This window comes from Neovison vison, chromosome 14 (genome assembly GCF_020171115.1).
Source record: "Neovison vison isolate M4711 chromosome 14, ASM_NN_V1, whole genome shotgun sequence".
Taxonomy (NCBI): Eukaryota; Metazoa; Chordata; class Mammalia; order Carnivora; family Mustelidae; genus Neogale; species Neogale vison.
The window spans coordinates 40,224,818-40,250,352 of NC_058104.1; the positions used below are offsets into that span (position 1 = coordinate 40,224,818).

At 41.5% G+C, this 25,535-nt stretch overlaps 1 protein-coding gene across 3 annotated transcripts in view; it reads left to right on the top strand.

Moving 5' to 3' along the window:
- The first annotated feature begins 22,765 nt into the window (after positions 1–22,765).
- ITGAM (integrin subunit alpha M) overlaps positions 22,766–25,535 on the top strand; it is a 44,207-nt gene continuing 41,437 nt past the window's right edge. For all 3 annotated transcript variants that reach the window (XM_044233313.1, XM_044233314.1, XM_044233315.1), the window contains exons 1-2: positions 22,766–22,979; positions 24,338–24,446. In XM_044233313.1, coding sequence (XP_044089248.1) covers positions 22,952–22,979; positions 24,338–24,446 — 137 coding nt within the window. In that variant the 5' untranslated portion in view covers positions 22,766–22,951. The remainder of the gene's footprint in view (positions 22,980–24,337; positions 24,447–25,535) is intronic.

The following is a 25,535-nucleotide window of genomic DNA, read 5'->3' on the forward strand; positions in this document are numbered from 1 at the left end:
TGTTCGTGATCCCACTGGTTCACAAACCCCTTAATACTCGTATGTACGGACTGGGTTGTAAAGTAAAATTCAGGTTTTAAAAAATTATTAATTATTATTATTATTATTAGTATTATTTATACTGTGGTTCTATTCAGAAATGTTGGAAGAACCTTGGTTTAAGAGCCAAATAGTTAGGGGGTGCCTAGGGGGCTGAGTCACTTAAGGGTCTGCCTTCCGCTGAGGTCGTGGTCTGCAGGTCCTGGGACGGGTCCTGTGTCAGGCCCCCTGTTCAGCGGGGAGACCGCTTCTCCCTGGCCCACCCACCCCACCTTGTACGAGTGCTCGCTCTCTTTCTCTCATAAATAATAAAATCTTAAAAAAAAGAAAAAAAAAGAGCCAAATGATTATACAAGTTTTGTGACAAAAACCTACAGTCCCTTGGTCCCCTCTCCACCTACCCCGGGCTATCACTTTTGCTAATTTTGGCCTTTATTTTCGTAACGGTGAGCAATACACATATACTGTGGCTTCTCAACTTCTAGGCATAATCTATTAGGCCTTCTTGCTATGGAAGGTGGGCTTCTTCCTTGTTTACCGCTCCTCTTTTCTTCCATCCTCCCAATAACAGTTAAAGTTTTATTTTTTTTTCCAATTTATTTATTTTCAGAAAAACAGTATTCATTATTTTTTCACCACACCCAGTGCTCCATGCAAGCCGTGCCCTCTATAATACCCACCACCTGGTACCCCAACCTCCCATCCCTCCGCCACTGCAAACCCCTCAGATTGTTTTTCAGAGTCCATAGTCTCTCATGGTTCACCTCCCCTTCCAATTTACCCAAAAGCACATACCCTCCCCAATGTCCATAACCCCACCCCCCTTCTCCCAAACCCCCCTCCCCCCAGCAACCCACAGTTTGTTTCGTGAGATTAAGAGTCATAAAGTTTTGTTTTTGATTAAGTTGATGTTTTGGGGCACCTGGGTGGCTCAGTCAGCTAAGCCTCTGCCTTTGGGTCAGGTCATGATCCCAGGGTCCCGGGACTGAGTCCCACATCGGGCTTCTTGCTCAGCAGGGAGCCTGCTTCTCCCTCTGCCCCTCTCCCCTGCTTGTGTGCACGCTCTCTCAATCTCTCTCAAGTAAATTAATAAAATCTTAAAAAAATTGATGTTCTGGCTTTACATTATTATGACTATGTAAGTGCTATTCTTGGCTGAGCAACGTATTATATTCTGATTTGTTTTTCCCTCTTGTGTAACTTTTTGTTTTCTCTATATTTATGTTATAGATATATTTTCTATAATCTTGATTTTATATATATATGTATAAGTGTACATATGTATAAAATAGATAATAATAATTGCCTTTTTTTCTTAGTTATCTTGGTGGTTACCACTAATTCAGTTGCAAGCCTATTTTCCAGTTGTCTAATCTCCTGAGTATGTCCAGAAGCATTAGATGCTCCATGCAGGGTGGTATGTGTGCATCTTATCTATCTCTCTGTCTTTTGTGGCCACAGTCCCCAAGGCTGTCACCTTTTCACCTCTTCCTCTTCCTGGTGTAGAGATCACATCTGCTTATTTTTTGAAACGTATTCTTCAAGCCACAGCAGTATGGTTTCCACATGCCCCATGCCTCTGCAATGACCTTTTATAAGGTCAGGTTTATGCTGCTAAATCTGTTGAGCATTTTTTTTTTTTCATCTTCACCTCTCAGCTGCATTTCACACCCGGGGCACTGGACTTCCTCGAAGCAGTTTCCTCTCTCTTGCTTATCATCTGTGTCGGCCGTGGGTTATGTTCTCCCAGAAGTAGAACCTGAGACAAAGATGTGGGTACAAGGAATTTGTTTGGGAGGTGTTGGGATCACTGGCAGAGGGGCAGAGAGGAACAGCAGCCAATAAAAGGTACATTTTAAAAATTATTTCTCCAGCTTTATTGAGGTATAGTTGATAAATAAAAATTGTATATATTTAGAGTGTACAGATTTTTTTAAAAAGATTTTATTTATTTGACAGACAGAGATCACAAGTAGGCAGAGAGGCAGGCAGAGAGAGAGGAGGAAGCAGGCTCCCCGCTGAGCAGAGAGCCCAATGTGGGACTCGATCCCAGGACCCTGAGATCATGACCTGAGCCGAAGGCAGCGGCTTAACACACTGAGCCACCCAGGTGCCCCCAGATGTTTTCATGTATGTATACATTGTGAAATGATTACCACAATCAAGCTAATTAACATATCCATAATCTCACAGTCATCTTTTTTTTTTTTTTAAAGTGTATCTATTTAAGTAATCTCTACATCCAACTCAGGACTCAAACCCATGACCCCGGGATCAAGAGCTGCATGCTACTCTGACTGAGCCAGCCAGGCACCTCTGACAGTCTGCTTTTTTTTTTTTGGGTGAGAACATTAAAGATTTACTCTCTCAGCAGGCTTCAAGTATATAACATCACATTATTAACTACAGTCCCCATGCTGTACATTAAATCTCCAGAATTTATTGATCCTGTATAACTGAAACTTTGTACAAAGGGTGCATTGTTAAGTCAGCTACCTCAGTGGGTGACTGGACCTTAATCCAGAGGGAAAATGCTGGGAAACAATGAAAAATGTACCTCAGAATTACCCCACCTAATGCATTTCCTAGCGTTCAGTGTCTTTTATGGTTTCCTTACCTCTCTATTTTCACCTTATTTTTCCTTCCCTTCCCTTCCCCTATGTTCACCTGTTTTGCTTCTTAAATTCCACATATGAGTGAAATCATATGGTATTTGTCTTTTTCTGACTGATTTATCTTGCTTAGCACAATACCCTCTACATCTATCCATGTCATTGCAAACGGCAAGATTTCATTCTTTTTGATGGCTGAGTAATATTCCATTATATCTATCTATCAATCATCCATCTATTTATCTATCATCTCACATCTTCTTTATCCATTCATCTGTTACTTGACATCTATGATCGTTCCATATTTTGGCTATTGTGGACATTGCTGCTATAAAATTGGGGCACATATGCCCTTTTGAAACACAATGTTTGTATCCTTTGGGTAAATACCAAGTAGCAGAATTGCTGGGTTGTAGGGTAGCTCTGTTTTTGACTTTCTGAGGAATCTCCATACTGTTTTCCAGAGTGGCTGCACCAGTGTGCATTCCCACCAGTAGTGTAAGACATTTTAAGGGAGAGAGAATTTTAAGTAGACTCTGTGCTGAGCATGGAGCCAGATGTGGGTCCCCTTCCTTGTCCCTGAGATCACAACCTGAGCCGAAATCAAGAGACAGCTACTTAACTGACTATGCTCCCTGGGCGCCCCTGTTATTATTATTTTGAATTACGTTATCATACTATGTGTTCACTATTTGTTCTATGTTCTTAAAATGTTCAATTTTCAAAATTCGGCATTTTAGTTCCATTTTTGATATTTTCTATTTCTTACCTTAATGTATCATGATTAGAGAGTATGGTATGCATCATTTCTTATCTTTTGTGGCATAAAATTGGAATGGTTCTTGTAAAATGTGCTGGAGTGTTTAAAAAAAACCTTTTATAGAAATAAAAGGTTTTCTTGGCAAAGTTAATCTTCACATATGTCTACTAATGTTGCCTTTGTAGTTGTGTTGTTCAGATCAATTAGTTCATTCCCATATCTATAAATCTGAAGTTGTCCCCTTTTCTACTTTCTAAATCTTTCCAAGATCCACCTCCCCCTTCCAGGTTCTAATTAGATATCATTCCAACCTCTTCTCAAATTTCAGTTTGTTTCTAACCTCTAAGATCTTCCTGTTCTCTACCGCAAAAGAACTTTCATTATCAAGATTCTGGAAAAAGACGCCAAGCGATGGCTTTTCTAGCATCACTGCTGGATTTTTATATATTTATATATTTAAAATTTTTAAAATTTAAATTCAATTTAGTTCACATATAGTGTATTATTAGTTTTGGGGGATAGAATTTAGTGATTCAACAGTTGCATATAATACCCAAGATCCCTTCTTAATTAGGTGATGGGCATCACCTAATCAGCCTATTTCCTACCCATCTCCCCTCCAAGAACCCTACTGGTGCATCCCTTAAACCATACAACCTCTAGGGCACCTGAGTGGCTCAGTCAGTTAACCATCCAACTCTTGATTTCACCTTGTGTCATGATCTCAGGGTCACAAGATCAAGCCCCATGTCAGGCTCCACATTGTGGAGCGTGTCAGCATGGAGTCTGCTTGAGATTGTCTCTCTGCCCCTGCCTCTGCCCCTCCCCCTGCTTGCTCTCTCTCTCTCTCTAAAAATAAATAAACAATAAATAAATAAGTAAACAAAAAAATAAATATCTTAAGAAAACCCCCTTGGGGCGCCTGGGTGGCTCAGTGGGTTAAGCCGCTGCCTTCGGCTCGGGTCATGATCTCAGGGTCCTGGGATCGAGTCCCGCATCGGGCTCTCTGCTCAGCGGTGAGCCTGCTTCCTCCTCTCTCTCTGCCTGCCTCTCTGCCTACTTGTGATCTCTCTCTGTCAAATAAATAAATAAAATCTTAAAAAAAAGAAAAAAAGAAAACCCTCCACACTTCTTGTCCCATCTGTGAGCAGGAAGTGTCTGAAACCAGATGTTCCTCTTTTCTACATGCTGTCAAAATTTAACCTCCTTCCCTCCCCCCACCGTGTTGCGGGTGCTCAGCTTTTGGCCACATTATTGCTTCAGTTCTCTGTTGCAAGAGTTCTTGCACTTTTTGGTCTGCGGACTAATTCTCTTGAGCGCAAAAGACACTCTGGAACCGCCCATTGCAGCTTACCTAGGCTTTGTCGGCATTTTTATGACCCAGGAAAGGAGTTTTTAAAAAAATTTATTTTAAACATTTCTTTTCCATGTTCCAGAATTCATCGTTTATGCACCACACCCAGTGCTCCATGCAATACGTGATCTCCTTAATACCCACCACCAGCTCCCCAAACCTTCCATCCCCTCCCCCTCCCAAATCCTCAGTTTGTTTCTCAGAGTCCACAGTCTCTCATGGTTCATCTCCCCCTCCAATTTCTCCCAAGTCCCTTCTCCTCTCCATCTCTCCATGTCCTCCATGTTATTCCTTATGCTCCACAAATAACTGAAACCATATGAAAATTGACTCTCTCTGCTTGACTTATTTCACTCAGCATCATCTCTTCCAGTCCCATCCATGTTGCTACAAAAGTTGGGTGTTCATCCTTTCTGATGGAGGCATAATACTCCATAGTGTATATGGACCACATCTTCCTTATCCACTAGTCCATTGAAGGGCATCTTGGTTCTTTCCACAGTTTCTCAATGTGGTTTTGATTTGAATTTCCCTGATGGCTAGTGATGATTACCATTTTTTCATGTGTCTGTTAGCCATTTGTATGTCTTCATTGGAGAAGTGTCTGTTCATGTCTTTTGCCCATTTTTTGACATGATTGTCTGTTTTGTGTGTGTTGAGTCTGAGAAGTTCTTTATAGATCTTGGATATCAGTCCTTTGTACGGTCATTTGCGAACATCTTCTCCCATTCCGTGGGTTGCCTCTGTTTCATTGACTATTTCCTTTGCTGCACAGAAGATTTGATTTTGATGAAGTCCCAAAAGTTCATTTTCGCTTTTGTTTCCTTTGCCTCTGGAGACATATCTTGAAAGAAGCTGTTGTGGCCGATGTTGAAGAGGTTACTGACTATGTTCTCCTCTAGGATTCTGATGGATTCCTGCCTCATGTTGAGGTCTTTTATCCATTTTCAAGTTTATCTTTGTGTATGGTGTAAGAGAATGGTCAAGTTTCATTCTTCTACACATAGCTGTCCAATTTTCCCAGCACTGTTTATTGAAGAGACTGTCCTTTTTCCCACAGGATATTTTTCCTGCTTTGTTGAAGAGTAGTTGACCATAGAGTTGAGGGTCCATATCTGAGCTCTTTACTCTGTTCCACTGGTCTATGTGTCTGTTTTTGTCCCAGTACCATACTGTCTTGGTGATCACAACTTTGTAGTAAAGCTTGAAATCAGGTAACGTGATGCCACCAGTTTTGTTTTTCTTTTTCAACATTTCCTTAGCAGTTCAGGGTCTCTTCTGATTCTATACAAATTTTAGGATTACTTGCTTCAGCTCTTTGAAAAAATGCCTGTGGAATTTTGATTGGAATGGCATTGGAAGTATAGATTGCTCTAAGAAGTATAGACATTTTAACAATATTTATTCTTCTGATGCATGAGCATGGAATGGTCTTCCATCTTTTTGTCTCTTCTTCAATTTCTTCCATGAGTGTTCTGTAGTTCCTTGAGTACAGATGCAGGAAAGGAGTTTTCAGTGTAGGCTAAAGAGCTGGTGGTCAGATGTCAGCCAGGGCTACAGTCATTTGAAGGCTTGACTGCTGCGGAAGGATTTATTTCCAAAGTAGCTCATTGACACAGAGGGTGAGTTGGTATCATCTATGGGTGGAAGACCTCAGTTCTTCTCCATCAAGGCCTCTTCACAGGGTAGCTTAAATGTCCTTAGCAGCATGGTGGGTGGCTTTCTTGAGACTTCAGAGAGAGTAATCCATGGGAGCAAGGCAGAAGCCAAAATTCCTTGGAAGTCACAAACATTCATTTCTGTTGTTACATAGGCCAGCCATAATTCAATGTGAAAGGGGTGTGAAAGAATATTAAGAAAGGAAGATCGGGGGTGCCTGGGTGGCTCAGTGGGTTAAAGCATCTGCCTTTGGCTCAGTTTATGATCCCAGGGTCCTGGGATGGAGCCCCGCATTGGGCTCTCTGCTCAGCAGGGATCCTGCTTACCCCCCTACATGCCTCCTGCCTCCCTGCCTGCTTGTGATCTGTCAAATAAATAAATAAAGTTTTTTAAAAAAAGGAAAGGAAGATCAAAGGGGCCATCTTGAATGCCAGCTATTACCTAGGGCATGCCAAGTGTAACTGATGTAGTGTGCTTGGACTATAAATGGTTAGCAATGAGGCTGAAAATTATTTATGGACTAAATTATCAGGGGCTGAAGAGTTGGTTTTTAACTGCTGGTGGTAGAGAAATCTTGAAATATTTTGAAGAAGGCACCTAGGGTTGAACTGCTTCTTCTTATCCAAATCTGGCAGCAAGCTGCCCAATACATTTAAATAAGCTCTCAACATTCTCTGCTTCTCCTTTGGGCTGTTTGAAAATTCATGTATATTTACATACATCTCATTGTTTCATTTCTGTTGGACTGACTTTTGGAAACTGTTAGTTTGTATCATATGTCAGCTTGGATTTCTTCCACTTTGTCAAACTTAGTATTTCTGCATTAGCTGGGATATTTTTAGTCGCAAATAAAAAATTCCACCCACAATGACTTAAGCAATGAAAAGAATTTATTGATCATGGGACTGTAAAGTCCAGAGGTAAAAAGGATTTCAAGTGTGGTTTGATCCAGAGCTTTACATTTGCAAGAGGGATTAGGCTTTGTTTTTTTTAATTTTTTATTTCTTTTCAGCATAATAGTATTCATTGTTTTTGCACCGCACCCAGTGCTCCATGCAATCCAGCTTTGTTTTTATGCTAAATTGGTTTAGTCTCAAGTGGACTTTCTTCACAGAAGCAAAAATGTCTACAGTCGTTCTAGGTTTTACATTATATTGGAAAGAGAAAAAACATCTTTGTCCTTAGATCCACTTTGATGGGTCTGGATTAAGTCACATGCTCACATTTTAAACCAATTGCTGAAGTCAGGGGTATGGAATATATGGATTGGTTTAACTTAGTTCACATGTTCTATGCTTGGAGCTGGGGGCGAACCTTAAACCACATAGTTGTCCAAATGGAAGTTAAGAGTTCTGGGAGGAGGGAATTGGATGCTGGGAAGGTTAAATAGATTATGGGATTAAGGAGTGTATTTGTGATAAGCACCAGGTGATTCTGGAATTATTGGATTACTATATTGTACACCTGAAACTAATATGACACAGCATGTTAACTAAGGAATTTAAATAAGCATAAAAAAAGGGCACCTGGGTGGCTCAGTTGGTTGAGTGACTGCCTTTAGCTCAGGTTGTGATCCCAGGGTCCTGGGATTGAGCTTGGCATTGGGCTCCCTGCTCGGTGGGGAGCCTGTTTCTCCCTCTTCTTCTGCTGCTCTGCCTGCTTGTGGTCTCTTGCTCTCTCTGTCAAATAAATGGAGAAAATCTTAAAAAAAAACTTAAAAAATAGTTGCTGGGAAGATGGAAATTGGATGCTCCGGAGGCAACCTCTAGTGTTCAACACCAAATCAAAATTGTGATGTTGTTCATCTAAACAAGATTTCCTGGGGCATCTGGGCGGCTCAGTTGGTTAAGTGACTCTTGGTTTTAGCTCAGGTCATGATCTCAGGGTCCTGAGCTCGAACCCTGCATCGGGCTCCACATGGAGTCTGCTTGACATTCTCTTCCTCTCTTTTCTGCCCCTTCCCCTGCTCTCTCTCCCTAAAATAAATAAATAAATAAGCAAGTAAATAAATACATAAAATCTTTAAAGAACATTTTCTGAGCCCCAGTCAAATATAGTGTTGGGTCCTGGGATAGAGCCATGAACAGGACACAACCCCTGCTCTCAAGTGAGACATAGTAAATATTTGTTAAATGAATTGTCCAGGGGAAAGATACGTATATACAGAATTTGTCATACCATGTAAGGTCTGTTTCTGGCTCTAGAGACTTTGAGGAGAGAGGGTGATCTGCTTTTTCATTCCTCTTTCTTCTTCTTTTTTCCCCCTCTTTCTTTTCTAATTGAAATCTAGCTCTTCCGGGGTGAGAGACACTGAGAGGAAAGAACTGGACGGGTAGCGGAGGATTCCTCACATGTGCCTTGCTGCCTGCTGGTGGCCAGAGGTGTCCCCATTCTCATTCCGTTGCAGACTGGGTCCCTCTCTTACTTATGATCTTCAGGATCTGAGGTTCAAGGTGTTCTTTGGGGGGGTGATATTTAGTTTTACCATGGTCCCCTTCCCTGGTGAGGAGTCCTTTGAGGGGGGAAATACCCAACTCTCTTGGCCTCTCCAGGCTCAACCCATTCTCTAACATGTATTTCTTCATTTGGAACCATGAAGTCCCCATCTCCCTGCTTCCTGGTCTTATTTAAGCTGCACAAAACTTTTCCGGAGGAAGGATATGCAGCCCTTCTTCGAACCCTCAGGTCTGTAAAACCCTGACCATGGAGACCTTGAAGCTGAATGTGACAGTAATGATACAAGCTCAGGTCAAGGATCATGATTATTTGTCAAACTGCGCAAGATTTTGTAACCAGAGGTTGTAATGTAATTAGTGTAACGATAACGATAATACAGCAGGGACATCTAGTTGTCTTCTGGATCTATTTCTTCCTTAGGAGTCAAACTCCAAATTTTTCCAGAATTCAAACTCCAGCTTCCTTCGCAGCCATGTAGCTATGTGTGACAAAGTTCTGGCCGATGAGATGGGAGAGAAGTAGGTGTAGCTTTTGGGTCACCCTTAAAGGAAGTTGGTTGCTGTGAGCAAAACAGGGAGGAATGGATATTGAGTGGCCGAAAACAACAAATGTCCACTATGAATAAGTAATAGGATTTCCAATTATGTGAAAACTAATAAGTTAATAAAACCTCACTAAAGCAAGAGCCAGGAGGCTGCCGTGGGAGGTTAGAAGAGAAAGCTGTAGCACTCAACCTCAGGTACAGGAAAAATGGGTAATTACAGACCCCAACGGAAGAATCCTCAACAGGAAGGAATTATAAATGATAGGTTCCTGTCACCGTCCCTCAGAATAACATACTGCTTAAACTATAACTTGAACTAATGAGGAGTTGTACTGGTCACGCAAGCACGCTTAAAGATGACCTTGAGAAAAACATGTACTAGCAGCAGGCCTCTGGTGGAGGGGACGATGCAGGTCTTTGAAGCCAGCAGCTGGGAAGGCCCGGCCGGCTCAGGGTGGAACACCGCCCTGCTTCCCTTTTTGTGTGTCTCCCCTGTCTCAGAGAAAGCTTCCTGCTAAAGTGACACACTTAAGAGCGCCTGGGTGGCTCAGTGGGTTAAGCCGCTGCCTTCGGCTCAGGTCATGATCTCAGGGTCCTGGGATCGAGTCCCGCATCGGGCTCTCTGCTCAGCAGGGAGTCTGCTTCCCTCTCTCTCTCTCTGCCTGCCTCTCTGCCTACTTGTGATCTCTCTCTGTCAAATAAATAAATAAAATCTTTAAAAAAAAATAAAGTGACACACTTAAGTGTGTTTGCACAGCTACGGATCTCATGCTGCTCGACCAGACACATCCTCCTCTTTCATTTACCTCGTTTACCTCTAAAACTTGGGACCAACATATGATTCTCATTCCTTCTTGTTTACCCACTAGATATATGACTAACGTATAACCTTTTCTTCTTTGTTATCTTGTATCTAATAAATACGGGATTGAGGAGCTCGGGGTGCCAGTCCTTCCGGCTGTTGTCCCCTGCTCCCGTTCTTTTACAGCTGACTTGCTTGTGCCTCGTTCTTCGCCCATGCACCATTAGGAAAGTGGCAGGTTTCAACAGGGAAAGATGCGTACTACATCTACAAGAAGTTGACTACTCCAGCAACTCAGCCAATGGGAAACTGTCTTCTCCTGGATCTCTGCTTCTCTTCGATGGACTTTTGTTCCAAACAATCCCCATCAGCTTCCTCAATTTCTATAAAAAATTCCTCTCCTTTGTTTGTTGTACTTGCCTGTGGTTTTGTCATAGCTTCCATAAATTGCAATTCTGTGCTATTCTTGAATAAGCATATTTTTGCTAGTAAAATAATTTATTTATAATGTTTAAGTATTATAAGGAAAATGAAGCTCAGAGTGTAAGTTAACTTGCCCAGAGTGACCCAGCTAGTAGAAAACAGTTAGTGACTGAACCCAGATTAACTGACATGCTTTTAACCATGAGGCTGGGTGGCTTCCAATGGCTAACTCAGGTGAGGTGTATTTGTGTTTGAATCTCCACAGAGCAGTTCTGTGCTCAATTGGGTTTCTACTGACTGATACCTCTTCAAATAGGGTATAAAGATAAATCTAATGCTAGCCCTTTTCTCTCTTGATCTTTGGCTTTGTTTAGCCAGAAGTTGGGGCATACTTGGATAAAAGAACAAAAAATTTGAAATCGTCTGCAGTCTGCTTCATCCTGCAATGCTCTGCAGGGTACAGGTGGTCCAGACAGCTATCAACAGGCTCCTGGTGTGTGAACATCCTCCTCTCCTCTTGTGGTAAAGAACAAAATCCCTAATTGCTCTGCCCTTTGAGTTCACCAACATGGAATACACATTGTAAGAACAGCTGTAATACCTGCAGGCTTGACTGTTTATAAAGAATAAATACCTACCTGAATTTCTACAAGAAAATAGGGGCTTGGTGTGGAGACAAGGGGATCAGGTATGCAGATGTGTGAGGGTTGGACTGCCACTTTCCTAAGGGTGCACAGGAGAAGAACGAGGCACAAACATGTGAGTTGCAAGAGAGAGGGGCAGAGTTTGACAGTGGAAGGACTGTTGCCCCAAACAACTCCTCAGCCCTGTATTTATTAGATACAAGATAGCAACAAAGGAGAAGAGAATGTTATACAATAGCCATAGGTCTAGTAGGTAAACAGGAAGGAACATGTAATATGTTGGTCACGAGTCTTAGAGGTAAACAAGAGGAGGAATAAAGTGTGTCTGGTCCAGCAGCAAGAATTTATAGTGGAGCAAGTGCACTGCAAGGGATGCCCTTAACAGCAGGCTTTCTCTGAGGTAGGAGAGACCACACAAAAAGGGAAGCAGGTGGCTTCCAGCCTGAGCAGGCCAGGCGTCCCCAGCTGCTCAGCTTCAAGGACGTGCATCATCCTCTTCACCGGAGGCCCGCGGCCAGTACGTGTTTTTCTCAAGGTCACCTTTAAGCATGCTTGTGTGACCAGTACAACGCCTCATTTAAAGTTCTATTTTGAGCCGTGTATTACGCTTACGGACAGTTCCATCGGACTAAGCTGGAACCTCCCACAGAATTCAGGCTGTTCCAGGACTCACTCTCCCTTTCTCTCTCAGGGGCCCTGTGCCTCCCTCGTGTTATCTTTGCTTCTCTCTGTGAATAGACTTTACTCCCTTCCCGTGACCACTATTCCTTCACAACATAGTTCGCTCCAGTTGTCACTTCCACATTTCAGGAAGAAGGTTCAGGGAGAGCATGAGCCTCCTTGCCCATCAAGTTTCCCTTACATCTCATTGGTTAGAATGGGACCACATGGCCACGCATGGCTGTAAGGCAGGCTGGGGAATCCTAGAGGCCCCTTTTCTAGTCTCTGTCTTAGAGGCATGGGAGAGGGAGCTGGAGTTAGCCTACTCAAGTGTCTGCCCCAGGAGGTGGACTTTAGATCAGCCTGTCAGCGTGACTGAGATAAAATGTATAAAATGGTTTGAAACTATAAAGCACTGTAAAATGTTGACTTCAAAATGGGATGCATGTGGGACAACCCATTGGGAGAGAGTCATTTAAAGGGCCCCAAAGTACGAATGGATAAGGAAGATGTGGTCCATATACACTATGGAGTATGATGCCTCCATCAGAAAGGATGAATACCCAACTTTTGTAGCAACATGGATGGGACTGGAAGAGATGATGCTGAGTGAAATAAGTCAAGCAGAGAGAGTCAATTATCATATGGTTTCACTTATTTGTGGAGCATAACAAATAGCATGGAGGACAAGGGGTGTTAGAGAGGAGAAGGGAGTTGGGGGAAATTGGAAAGGGAGGTGAACCATGAGAGACTATGGACTCTGAAAAACAATCTGAGGGGTTTGAAGGGGCGGGGGGGGTCAGGGTACCAGGTGGTGGGTATTATAGAGGGCACGGATTGCATGGAGCACTGGGTGTGGTGAAAAAATAATGAATACTGTTATGCTGAAAATAAATAAATTTAATAATAAAAAAAAGGGCCCCAAAGTGTGCATCTAACTTGCCTGAGTCATTTCATCTTAAAATTATATCCATAAAAAGGAATTACAGAGAAGCAAAAAGTTATATGTGGATAATTTTTTAATGCAGAACTGCCTAAAATTACTAAAACTTCTCAACTCAATGGAATACTTTGTATCCATTAAAATGGGTATAAATATGAAATATTTGTGCTAAAGTGTTATATGACGAAACCATGATACAGGGTTAAGCCAACCCTGTCACGGCAAATTTGTAAATTATGTCTGTGCTGGGAGTGAGGGCAGAAAAACTGATATGTGATAGAAGTGGGGCTGTATGTTGCTTTTTCTTGTTTTCTTTAATATTGTCATAATACTGTTTGTATGTTAACATACAGGGAAGGGAGGGGAAAAAGTGGGAGGGAAAAAAAACCCCATACGACGTCTTTGTAGGTATGGCTCAACTGTCAGGGACTGAGCAGAGTTGTATATCTTAGGATATATCTGACCTACTCCCTAGAAGTGACCTGTCCTGTGGAATTGGGGAGAAATTGTTGCCCTTTGACATTTGTGTCTATCCCTCTCCTCTAGAAGCAAAAATATCATATAAAAGAGTTTGTATTTCTTTTCCTTCTGTTTCTTTCATATGAAGGAAGTACAACTTCCTTTCTGTCCTATTCCAGAAATTAGAAACTTTCTTTTCAGTCCTCAGGTCATGTCCTGAGCCACTTCCTCTTTCAAAGATGGGAAATGGGAAGACGTATTTCAGGGGTGGTGGCAGTGCATGGTTTCTCTGCCCTGCAAGTGACCGCTGCCAAACATGGTCTTAGTGTGGTCTTGGAGAGGGAAGACCTAGGACTCCCAGAAAATGGATGGTACGGCTGTTTATTTCTCCTGCCTGAAGTTTGGATCTCTGGTTGAACAACTGAGGAAGTGTGTGGAGCCATCTAGAATGCTTCTGAGAGCAACAGGCAGCTTTGAGACCAATATTCCCTTTATGTATCATTGGGGATGTGCTATAGAAATAGTCTGAAGCCTTAGTATGGCTTCAGACCCAAAAGCTTAACCAGATTGTTAAGAATGACATTCAGGTGGAACTTTTCTCAGCAATAAGTGTAATGGAAAAACAAGGGCCATCTGTACCCCGATGTTTATAGCAGCAATGGCCACGGTCGCCAACTATGGAAAGAACCAAGATGCCCTTCAACGGATGAATGGATAAGGAAGATGTGGTCCATATACACTATGGAGTATTATGCGTCCATCAGAAAGGACGAATACCCAACTTTTGTAGCAACATGGACGGGACTGGAAGAGATTATGCTGAGTGAAATAAGTCAAGCAGAGAGAGTCAATTATCATATGGTTTCACTTATTTGTGGAGCATAACAAATAGCATGGAGGACAAGGGGTGTTAGAGAGGAGAAGGGAGTTGGGGTAAATTTGAAGGGGAGGTGAACCATGAGAGACTATGGACTCTGAAAAACAGTCTGAGGGGTTTGAAGGGGCGGGGGGGTGGGAGTTTGGGGTACCAGGTGGTGGGTATTATAGAGGGCACGTCTTGCATGGAGCACTGGGTGTGGTGAAAAAATAATGAATACTGTTTTTCTGAAAATAAATAGGGATGCCTGGGTGGCGCAGTTGGTTGGACGACTGCCTCCGGCTCAGGGCGTGATCCTGGAGTCCCGGGATCGAGTCCCACATCAGGCTCCCAGCTCCATGGGGAGTCTGCTTCGCTCTCTGACCTTCTCCTCGCTCGTGCTCTCTCACTGTCTCTCTCTCTCTCTCAAATAAATAAATAAAATCTTTAAAAAAAATAATGAATACTGTTTTTCTGAAAATAAATAAATTGGAAAAAAACACAATATATTATTTGTACTTCCCAGAATCTTCTCAGAAGGGTAGATCCTGTGTGGCCAGTTCCTTTGAATAGGGTAGTTCAAGCAAATTGGAGAGGTTCAGACAGAGGTAACTTGTCTGTGTAGGTGGGGGATGGGGGAAAAATTTGGAGAGATGGGTCTGGGAGATTGTGCTGGGAAGAGAGGAGCCACAATCCTGGGTGCCGTGTGGGGCATGGGAGATTACAGAGACCCTGCTACCTTCCTCATTCTCTTGAGGGCAAAGGCAGAAAATTCGGGAGAAGAAAGGAGGATTTGCAAAGGTGAATATACAGACTTATGTGGTACCCCACTTATTTGAAGTAGTTGAGAGAATCAGTCTTGAAGACATCTGGGGGAAGAATAGTCCAGTAAAGGGAACCGCCAATGTGCTGGAAATGTGCCTGGTATGTCTGGGTACCAGCAAGGAGGCCAGCATGGCTGGAGCGGAAGGAGTGAGGGGTCAGAGAGAAAGGGATGAGCTCGGAGAGGTAAAGGTGGGAGAAAGGGACAATATGCCCCATGTCGACAGATCACCCAAAGCACTGTTACTATTGACTGAATGTGTGAGAACATCTCCACCACGGTGCCTTGACCTCCTGGAACTGCCACATAGTCCACACAAGCAAAGGCTTGAACAACAGCTTGTCTGAATTTTGGGAGAGTGCCTGTGATCTTCCTAGAACAGAGAAAATGGGAGGCCTGTGAAGAGCGGCACTGGGGTCATTTTCTGCGGGCCTCTCCTCTTCCCTTAGGAGGCCATCACAAACCAGTTTCTGTGATCTCCCGGGTTCAGAAGAGGTATAGAACTTTCTTGCGCACCAGCCCCCACCCCTAAGGGCTACAGAATAAAGCTGCCTCATCTATTAGTCTAGAATATTGCCTCCCCTTTTCCAATTCATCCTTTCTGATTCTCAGGGCAAGAACCATGTAGAAATTTGTTTGCCATCTAGGTAAGTAATAAACGGTCTGAACCTAACAGTGGCTGATTGTGTCTTGACTGATCCGTCAGTCAGGCCTTGGCCTGACCCAGCTTTGTTGTCTGCTTGAAGCTGAGATGGGCCCAGACGAGGGAAGGAGGATCAAGAGCCACCAGGCATTCTGTTGTAGACATACTTGGTTTGAAGTACTTGTTAGACATCGAGCAGGCAGTGGGATATGCTCAAGAGAGGTGTCAGCATGTGCATGATATTTACAGCCCTGAGGCCACCCAAGAACAGAGTATAGATAAAAAAAAAAAAAAAAGGCCCAAAGACTGAGCTCTGAGATGCTCCTTAGGACTCTGGGAGAGCAGAAGGGACTGACAACAGGAAGAGGGACAAGGGACTTGGATGAAGCCAAAGTACAAATTAGTGCCGGGAAGGACCGGTCAAATGCCAAAAGGTGCGCTGGATCACTTAAGATGAAGGTTGAGAAACAACTCCTGCAGTCAACCATGTATCCGTGGTGACATGGATGAAGATGGTTTGGACGGGGTGGGGGCTGGTGTGGGGCAAATGACGGACTGAGACGGGTGTAAAGGGGAACGGGAGGAGCAGAACAGAGCGCAGCAAACAAACAGTTGTCTACTGTTTCAGAAACTGTTCTGCAAAAAGGAAGCGAAAAATGGAGCAATGAAAAGAAAATATTTGCTTTTTCATAAAGACAAATAAATTATTTCTGATGAGAATACCAGATTTCTGTGTATACATTCAGTATTGTTTTCATTGGCCTTCTGCATTTATTCAGGAACCAATACCATAATTTAACTTACAATGGGTTTGGGGTTTTACTTTGATGTGGCATCTCTGGCTGTGGAATGGTATGATCTAATAAGGTATGCTTCATAGTTTTCTAAGCTATTTCTATGTGTTTTCTCTTCCAGGTGAGTTTTATTTTTTAAAAACGTATTTATTTATTTCATTTTAAAACAATGCACATATATTGTTTAAATTTCTGAAAATCAGAAAAATAGAAGGAATTGTTTTTCATTGTACACTATAATACCATCAAGCAGAAGATACCACTATTATATTTTTCTTTCTTCTCACATTTTTTTTCTGTCTCTCTCTCTAGATATATCTATATATATGTGGGTGGTATTATATAATTATGATTTTTAAAAAAGATTTTATTTATTTATTTGACAGAGCGAGTGTGAACACACAAGTAGGTGGAACAGCAGAGGGAGAGGGAGAAGCAGACCCTGCTAAGCAAGGACCAATGCGGGGCTCCATCCCAGGACTCCACGACCATGACCTGAGCTGAAGGCAGATGCTTAACTGATTGAACCACCCAGGCACCCACTGCCAGATAAATTTTAGAATCAGCTGCCAAATTCAGTAATAATTCTGTTGGGTGAGATCATACTGAATTACTGATTTCTTTGATAGAGAACTGATGTATTTATAGTGTTAAGCCTTGTCATCTAAGAATATGGCTTATCTCTCGATTCTTTGATGTCCTTGAGGAAAGCCCAATAGTTAAAAAATACAGTTTTTACATATTTCATATTAGATTTGTGCTTATGTATTTTGCAACTTTTTGATGTTATGGATGGTGTTTTCCTGTTATATTTTCTCATTAGAAGATTAGTCAACCTTAGCTGAACAAGGAATAGATTAGATTATATATGAACATATAAATGTTCATCTTGCTGAATAAGATTAGTTCTACCAAGTTACTGTTAATGGTCTTGGCTTTTCATACTTGCTGCAAATGATGACTTTTTGATCACTGAACATGCCTTGTGCGGGAAAGAGTTATGACTGGATGTTATTCCTGCCCATATTTTTTGCTCTTGGGGAGTCAATAAAATGATCAGAACAATTCTTTGAAGTGGTTTCCTAGCTGTGCCAGATTTACTCAAACTGAAAGAGAAAATAATTGCATTGGTGGTGCTATGTAATACTGGAATCTTGCTTTATATTGACTTGCATAGAGAACAGATGAATGGCTAAAAAAACACACAAAAACCCCAAATAAATATAGAGAAGTAAAATTTTCTTCTAAAAGCTTGTTTTAAAATCTTTTCAATAAATGGAACTGGGAAATTATTTGTTCATATGGACAAAAACGAAATTGGACTCCTTATTTCACACCACATACACACAAAATAAAAAATAAAAAATAATTAAAACATTGCAGCAAGTCAGAAATTAAATAATGTAAGTAAAACAAATATTGGATAATATATCAGTGGAAAATGTTTTTTCTAACCTTGGAGATTTCTTAAGTCACAGGAAAGGCTAGTCATAATAATCTATATTAAACATAAAAATATCTGCCCAAGAGAAATACCAGTTATAATTGATAACAGCGTCTCTCTTGCAGTTTGAGCAGGAGCATCAGAAGAGGTCATGCCTGCAAAAGTGACTTGTAAAGTGCTCGGTAAATGGTGGTCGTGTTTACGTTTGAATCCCCCAGCAATTTGCTTTATTTTCTATTTGGTTTTATTTGGTGTTAAGAACAGTGGTTCGCTCGGGCGCTGGGGGGCTCAGTGGGTTAAAGCCTCTGCCTTCGGCTCAGGTCATGATCTCAGGGTCCTGGGATCGAGCCCCGCCTCGGGCTCTCTGCTCAGCAGGGAGCCTGCTTCCCCCCCCCTCTCTCTGCCTGCTTGTGATTTTTGTCTGTCAAATAGACAAATAAAAAATCTTTAAAAAAAAAAGAACACTGGTTACTCAAATTATTTCAAGTTTTGAAGATTTCATAGTTAGGATTCTATGATAGTCATCACTACTGGTCACTATTTTTTTCTTCTATTTCCAGGTACAGGAGACAATTCCTCTTCCCTGCCTGGATTTCTGAGATAACACATGAAAGATAACTTCTTGAGAGAATCTCTTTCCTGTAGTAAATTTTGGACAAATAAGAAATAAACTTCTGGGTCGCCTGGGTGGCTCAGTTGGTTAAGCCGAAGCCTTTGGTTCAGATTATGATCCCAGGGTCCTGCGATGGAGCCCCGCATCAGGCTCCTTGCTCAGCAGGGAGCCTGTTTCTCTCTCTGTGTCTGCTGCCACTCTGCCTGCTTGTGCATGTGCTCTCTCTCTCTCTGACAAATAAATAAATAAATAACTAAAATCTTTAAAACAATGAATACTGTTACGCTGAAAAGAAATAAATAATTACAAAAATGTTAAAAAAAGAAATAAATTTCTATTATATTAGGCACTGAGAATTTGGTGTTGATTGTTACTTCAGCAAAACCTGACTTATCCTTACTGATGCAGAAATCCATAGTCTGGATGGAAAATCCATCTGAATTTCTAGTTTCTTAAATTGTAAAGTTAGAATGCTGATTTGAGATCTTCCTTTTGTTTTAGTGTGTTTTTGACTATAAATTTCCCCTTAGCACTGCTTTCCCTGCATCCCATTTTAAGTTTTGTATGTTGTGGTTTTACTTTATTCATCTCTAAATATTTAAAAAATTTCCCTTGTAATTTCTTCTTTAGCCCATTGATCTTTGAGAGTATGTTGCTTAGGGGTACCTGTGTGGCTCAGTTGGTTAAGTGTCTGTTTTTGGCTCAGGTCATGATCCTGGGGTCCTGGGATTGAGCCCTGCATCAGGCTCCCTGCACAGCCCGGAACCTGCTTCTCCTTCTGCCTCTGCTGTTCCCCCTGCTTGGTCTCCCCCTCTTCCTCTCTGTCACATAAATAAATAAAATAGTGAAAAAAAAAGAGTACATTGCTTAATTTTCACAAATCTGTGAATTTTCCAGTTTTCCTTGTATTATTGGTTCTAACTTTATCCTACCATGGTTGGAAAAGATACTTTGTATGATATCTGTCTTTTAAAATGTACTGAGACTTGGGGCACCTGGCTGGATCACCTGCAACAACAAGCATGCAACTCTTGATGTTGGGGTTGTGAGTTCAAGCCTCATGTTAGGCATAGTGCTTACTTAATAAAAAATCTATTGAGACTTAATTTTTTGCATAACATAAAGTCTGTCTTAGAGAACATCCAATATGAACTTGAGAAGAATGTTTATTCTGTTCCTGTGGGGTAAATTGTTCTGTATGTATCTTAATCTATTTGGCATATTTTGTTGTTCAATTCCTCTATGTCCTTACTTATCTTCTGTATGGTTATTCTACCCATTATTAAGAACAGAGTATTGAAGTCTCCCAAGAATTATTATAGGATGGTCTATTTGTCCCTTAAATTCTGTCAACTTTTTGCTTCATAGACCATATTCTGATGGTCCGTTATTAGGTATGTAAATGTTTATAATTGTTATATTTTCTTGCTGTATTAAAACTTTTATTAACATATAATGTCTTTCTTTACCCTTTGTGTAAAGTTATTGATTTAAAATTTAACTTGGGTGGCTCAGTTGGGTTAAGTGTCTAACTCTTGATTTCGACTCAGGTCATGAGCTCAGGGTTGTGAAACTGAGCCCCAAGTTGGGCTCTGTGCTCACTGAGAAGTCTTCTTGATATTCTCTCCCTCCCTCTCTTTCTGCCCCATTCCCCCACTGTCTGCTCATGCATGTGGATGGGCTCTCTCGCTAGCTCTCAAAATTTTTTTAAAGATTTTGTCTGATGGGGGCGCCTGGGTGGCTCAGTGGGTTAATTCTCTGCCTTAGGCTCATGATCTCAGGATCCTGGGATCGAGCAACACATCAGGCTCTCTGCTCAGTGGGGAGCCTGTTTCCCCCTCTCTCTGCCTGCATCTCAGTGTACTTGTGGTCTCTCTCTGTCAAATAAATAAATAAAATGTTAAAAAAAAAGATTTTGTCTGATGATAATATAGCTACCTTTGCTCTTTCCTGGTTACTATTTGCTAGTATCTTTTTCCATCTGCTTACTTTCAATTTGTTTGTGTCTTTTCTACATAAAGTGAGTCTCTTATGGAGAGCACACAGTTTATAGTTGGATTATGGTTTTTAAACTCATTCTGCCTATCCTTATCTTTTGTAGGGGGATAATCCATTTACATCCAGAGTACTACTGATAAGGAGGGACTTCTGTCATGTTGCAGTTTATTTTCTTTATGTCTTAAAACTTTCTTAATCACCTTTTTTTGTGTTTATAAAGATGATTTTTTTTTTTTGCAGTGAAACATTTTAATTCCATTCTCATTTCCTTTTGTGTATATTGTGTAGTTATTTTTTTGGTTACCAAAAGATTACATTTAACATCCTAAAGTTATAACATTCTTTAAAAAAAAACATTTTTTAAAAGATTTTAGTTATTTATTTGAGAGACAGAGATCACAAGTAGGCAGAGAAGCAGGCAGAGAGAGAGGGGGAAGCAGGATCCCTGCTGAGCAGAGAGTCCAATGTGGGGCTTGATCCCAGGACCCTGAGATCACGAACTAAGCTGAAGGCAGAGGCTTAACACACTGAGACACCCAGGCACCCTATTGGTGAATTTTATTTTTAAAAGATTTTATTTGCTTATTTGACACAGAGAAAGAGAGAGAACAAGCAGGGGAAGTGGCAGGTAAAGCGAGAAGCAGTCTCCCAACCAAGCAAAGAGCCTGACTCCTGACTTGATCCCAGGACCCCAGGATCATGACCTTAACCCAACTGACTAAGCCACTCAGGTGTTCCGAACTTTTTGTTTATAACAACCCCTCCCAATTCCTTCCTTTCCTCTCTAAAAGAGCTTTCCTGTCCTTTGTTTTTGGGACTTGCCTCTGGTTTTGTCATTAGCTTTTAAGTCTCAAATTGCAATTTCTACTATTCCTAATAAACCCAGTTTTGCTAATAAAATAACTGACAGTTTTGTCTTAAGGGTTAACACATGAAATTATGATCTTATGTCTTTGAAAACAGATTCAGAAGTGAGTAGACATAATGGAATGTAAGGATATATCACAGAGTGAGAGACATCATTTAACCATCCCACTATTGTTGGGTATTTAGGCTGTACTTGTTTTTCATTATAAAAACATTGGCACAGTGAACAAATTTGTACATACCTTTTTGACTGTACTTCTCAACTATTTCTTAGGATAAATTTCTGGAAGTGAAAATTCCTGGACAAAGGGTTTGAGGCTTAAAAAATGTTTTTCTTTTATTATGTTCAGTTAGCCAACATGTAGTACATCATTAGTTTTTGATGTAGTGTTCAATGACTCATTAGTTTTTTTAAAAGCAAAATAATATTCAAAAAGTACTGGGTTCCTCTGTATCTGAATTGTCCTTTCTGATGGCTACAAAAGGAAGACAGCACTGGCTGAACCGTACTCTTTTTTTCCTTGGACAGGAGGGAAGGGTCTCTTGTAAAGTGTGTTTTCAGGGAGAAACAGTGTGACCTCCCACAAATTCTTGGTTTGTATAAATGCTTAGACACACTTTCCAGGAGAAGGCAGGCCCTGAGTCTATTCAGCTTGCTTTTCATAATGTTCAGCCAACCCTAGAAGCAGGTGGGAACCAACCTCCCCCCAAAAACCCCAACCCACCTTTGGTGATGTAGGAAAGATGTTAGGGTTTGAGGCTGATGGCCAAGAAAGAATTCTTGAGATGTCTTTGGTGCAAAAAGGTGATTTTATTAAAGCATGGAGACAAGACCCGTGGGCAGAAAGAACTGCTTTGGGGTCATAAGGAGTGGCCCATTATATACTTTCAAGTTGGGAGGGGGCTAGGGATAGTGTAAGTCTCTAAGGAATTTTGGAAGCAAGATTTCCAGGACCTTGAGAGGGCTAGCTATTGTTGGGAAAAGATAATTTATTACTGTCTAATAAAATCTTAGTTATGAGACCCTTCAGATTATATCAGTGGGCCACATGCTTGGGGAATGGTTGCCAAAACGTATCTTGGGGGTTTTAGAGATAAAGGAAGTTTCCAAAGGAATCTTTATAGTTGAAGTAGACTTACAGGATCCTGGGGTGAGGGGGTCAGGCTAGCATTGCCTTTTGTCCTTAGGAAAGTATTAACACGGAGGCAGTTGAGTCCCTAGAGGAATGTCACTCTGCCTGTTTCAAGGACTTGTCAATGGGCTGTACTTAATAAGGAAATTTAATAATTTTTTCTTCTGCCTTTGTTTGCCACATCACTTGGGACAATGATCTTGATGGTTTGGGCCAGGGATCTGGTTAGGAAGGGAGCACAGGCTGTTTGCAGCCCCAGAAAAATGTCAAGCAGGGCTGGTGTGCTCCCTGAGCCTCCGCCCTCTTCCTTTGAATCACTACCAGACTTCTGCCTCAAGCTTCTCCTTTTCTGTCCTTCCTGTGCTTGGTGGCTTTCTTGAAGTGGCTCAGTGGTATGTGCCTGTAGTTCCTGCTCTCTCCAGCTATGACTCACAGAATCCTTCTGTTAACAGGTACACCAGGGACTTCAGGGGGAGGGGGACTCAGGGTAAGGAGGGGTTTTATGAGTCTGAGTGGAGAGAGGCGGCACAGAATATGTAGGAACTAGCTTGGGGGAATATAAAGAGGGTTTGGGGAAAGATAAGGGATTCAAAAAGAAGCCGAGAGTAGAACCAGACCCAGAGAAGCTTGGATGAATAATTATATTCATGGACTATGCAATGGGGTTTGGCTGTCCCCTTCACCTTACAGATCAGGAAACTGAGGCCCCAGAGAGGTGGAATGATATGCCCAAGGGTGCACAACGCATACTGGATACTGAGTGTTTTTTCTTGCATTCCATCTTATCACCTTCACTTTGTCCAGGGTTCTGTTTTCCAAGAATCCAGGTGTAAATGTTGAGTGGCTGGCCAACATTTTTCAGTTTTGTTTCCTTTTATGCCCATGCTTTGTAGAGAATTTGTAGAGAATGAACCAAAGGGGAAAAAAGTGCTTGATAATTCCACAGGAAGGAAATTACCTAATTGAGAGTCTTTAGGAACCTGATGGTTGGGCAAATCGGTAGGTGGGGGTGCAGGGTGGAGAACGAGACCGGCTGCACGCGCCCCCGTTCAGCTACCAGGAATCAGCAGCTGGGCTTGTGGGGATTCAGGGAGGCTTCTTCCCACCTGTTTTTATGCCACTCGTGAGCCACAGGTCTCAGATGAGCATTTATTTATTTTTAAATAAATGAGAATTTTAAGAATTTTCTCAAGTAGGCTTTACACCCTGCATTGAGCTCAATGTGGTGCTTGAACTCAGGACCCTGAGATCAAGACCTGAGCTGAGATCAAGAGCTGTTGCTCATCCCTCTGAGTCGCTCAGACACCCCTCAAATGAGCATTTATAATCTATTTATGATGGGGAACACTCTCTTTGAATCCCTGAGATGTTATCCTCCCCGAAGAATTCCATTTGTCTCATTAGTAAATGTTTAGAAAAGATTTTACTAAGCAATCTCTACACACAACATAGGGGTTGAACCCACACTGTTGAACCTGTGACTCTGAGATCAAGAGATCAAGATCAAGATGGAGCCAGCCAGGCACCCCTAATCAGTACTCAATTATTATATTTTACATTTCCTTATTGAAAAATGTGTGGAATGCATTTTCTCTCTTGTTTGATTGGGCCACAAAACCTAAAATATTTGGCCCTTTATAGAAAAAGTGTGCCAACCTCTGCCTCAGGCTAATAGAGCTGGACTTGGGAGACAGACATTTCTATGCTGGGTTTGGGTGAGTTTCAGCCGGTAGATGCATGGAGCAAGAGGGCAAGTTGATTTCTTATCTTCTTATCCCTGCCGGGTCCTCACCGCTTGTCCTTCCTCTAGCCTCGGTCTTGCTGTGTGACGGGTTCAACCTGGAGACTGAAAAGGCAGCGATCTTCCAAGAGAATGCAAGGAGCTTTGGGCACAGTGTGGTCCAGCTTGAGGGATCCCGGTAAGGACTGCAGGGTGGAGGTCCTATACTTATTGTCTTTAAAACATATATGCCTAAAACCCCCACAATTTCCTTAATTTTTTTCTTGACTCATTTATTTCTGTATCAGAAACACAGTTACGGAGTTCTACATTTGGAGACAGAATGTAATAGTAAAGTGTTCTGAGCACACACTCCTTCCCCATTCCCTACTCAGGAGGGTCCCTGGTAAATGGTTTCTTGTGGGTTCTTCCATAGAGGTTCTACGCTGTGTGTGCCTCCACATTTCCCTAACCCCCATACCACACACAATTTCGTAGCATGTTATACTCAAACTGCAGCCTGCTGTCTATTTTTATGAAAAAATTTTATTGACAGAACCTTCATCCCAACTTCCCATTCATTGTTTATGGTTGTTTTGGATTTAAAATGAATCAAGAGTCTTCAAAAGAGAGTATATGGTCTGCAAAGCCTAAAATATTTGCCTATATGAAATAATATTTATGGAAATAATAGTACCTTTCCAGAAAAAGTTTCCTGGCCTCTGCTCTATACTGAACTCTGAATTTTTTTTTTCTTAATAGAGCTTGGTGATTTTACCTGATAAATGTTTAAAGACCTTACTAATTCTTTTTTTTTTTTTTTTAAGATTTATTTATTTGTTAGAGAGAAAGAGTGAGCGCGAGCAAGCAAGCATGGGTGAGGGGCCAAGGGAGAGGAAAAGAGAATCTTAAACAGACTCTACGTAGAGTGCATGGGGCTTGATCTCATGACCCTGAGGTCATGGCCTAAGCTGAAACCAAGAGTCAGATTCTTAACCAACAGCGCCACCCAGGCACCCCATTTTTTAGAAAGATTTATTTATCTTACTCTTTCTTTTTTATGCTTGCTTCGTAATCTATTATTTTGATGTATTATAATTTACATTGATATTACACTTAAATCTCTTCTTAATAGACATTAGATTGTTTCCAAACTTTTGTGATGTGAAAAATGCTGTCATTTTGCACATGTGCAAGTATGTTTGGAAGTAAGTTCCCAGAACTAGGATTCCAAGATCAAAGGATACATATGCATGTGTAATGTTAATAGGTTTTTCCAGATTACTCT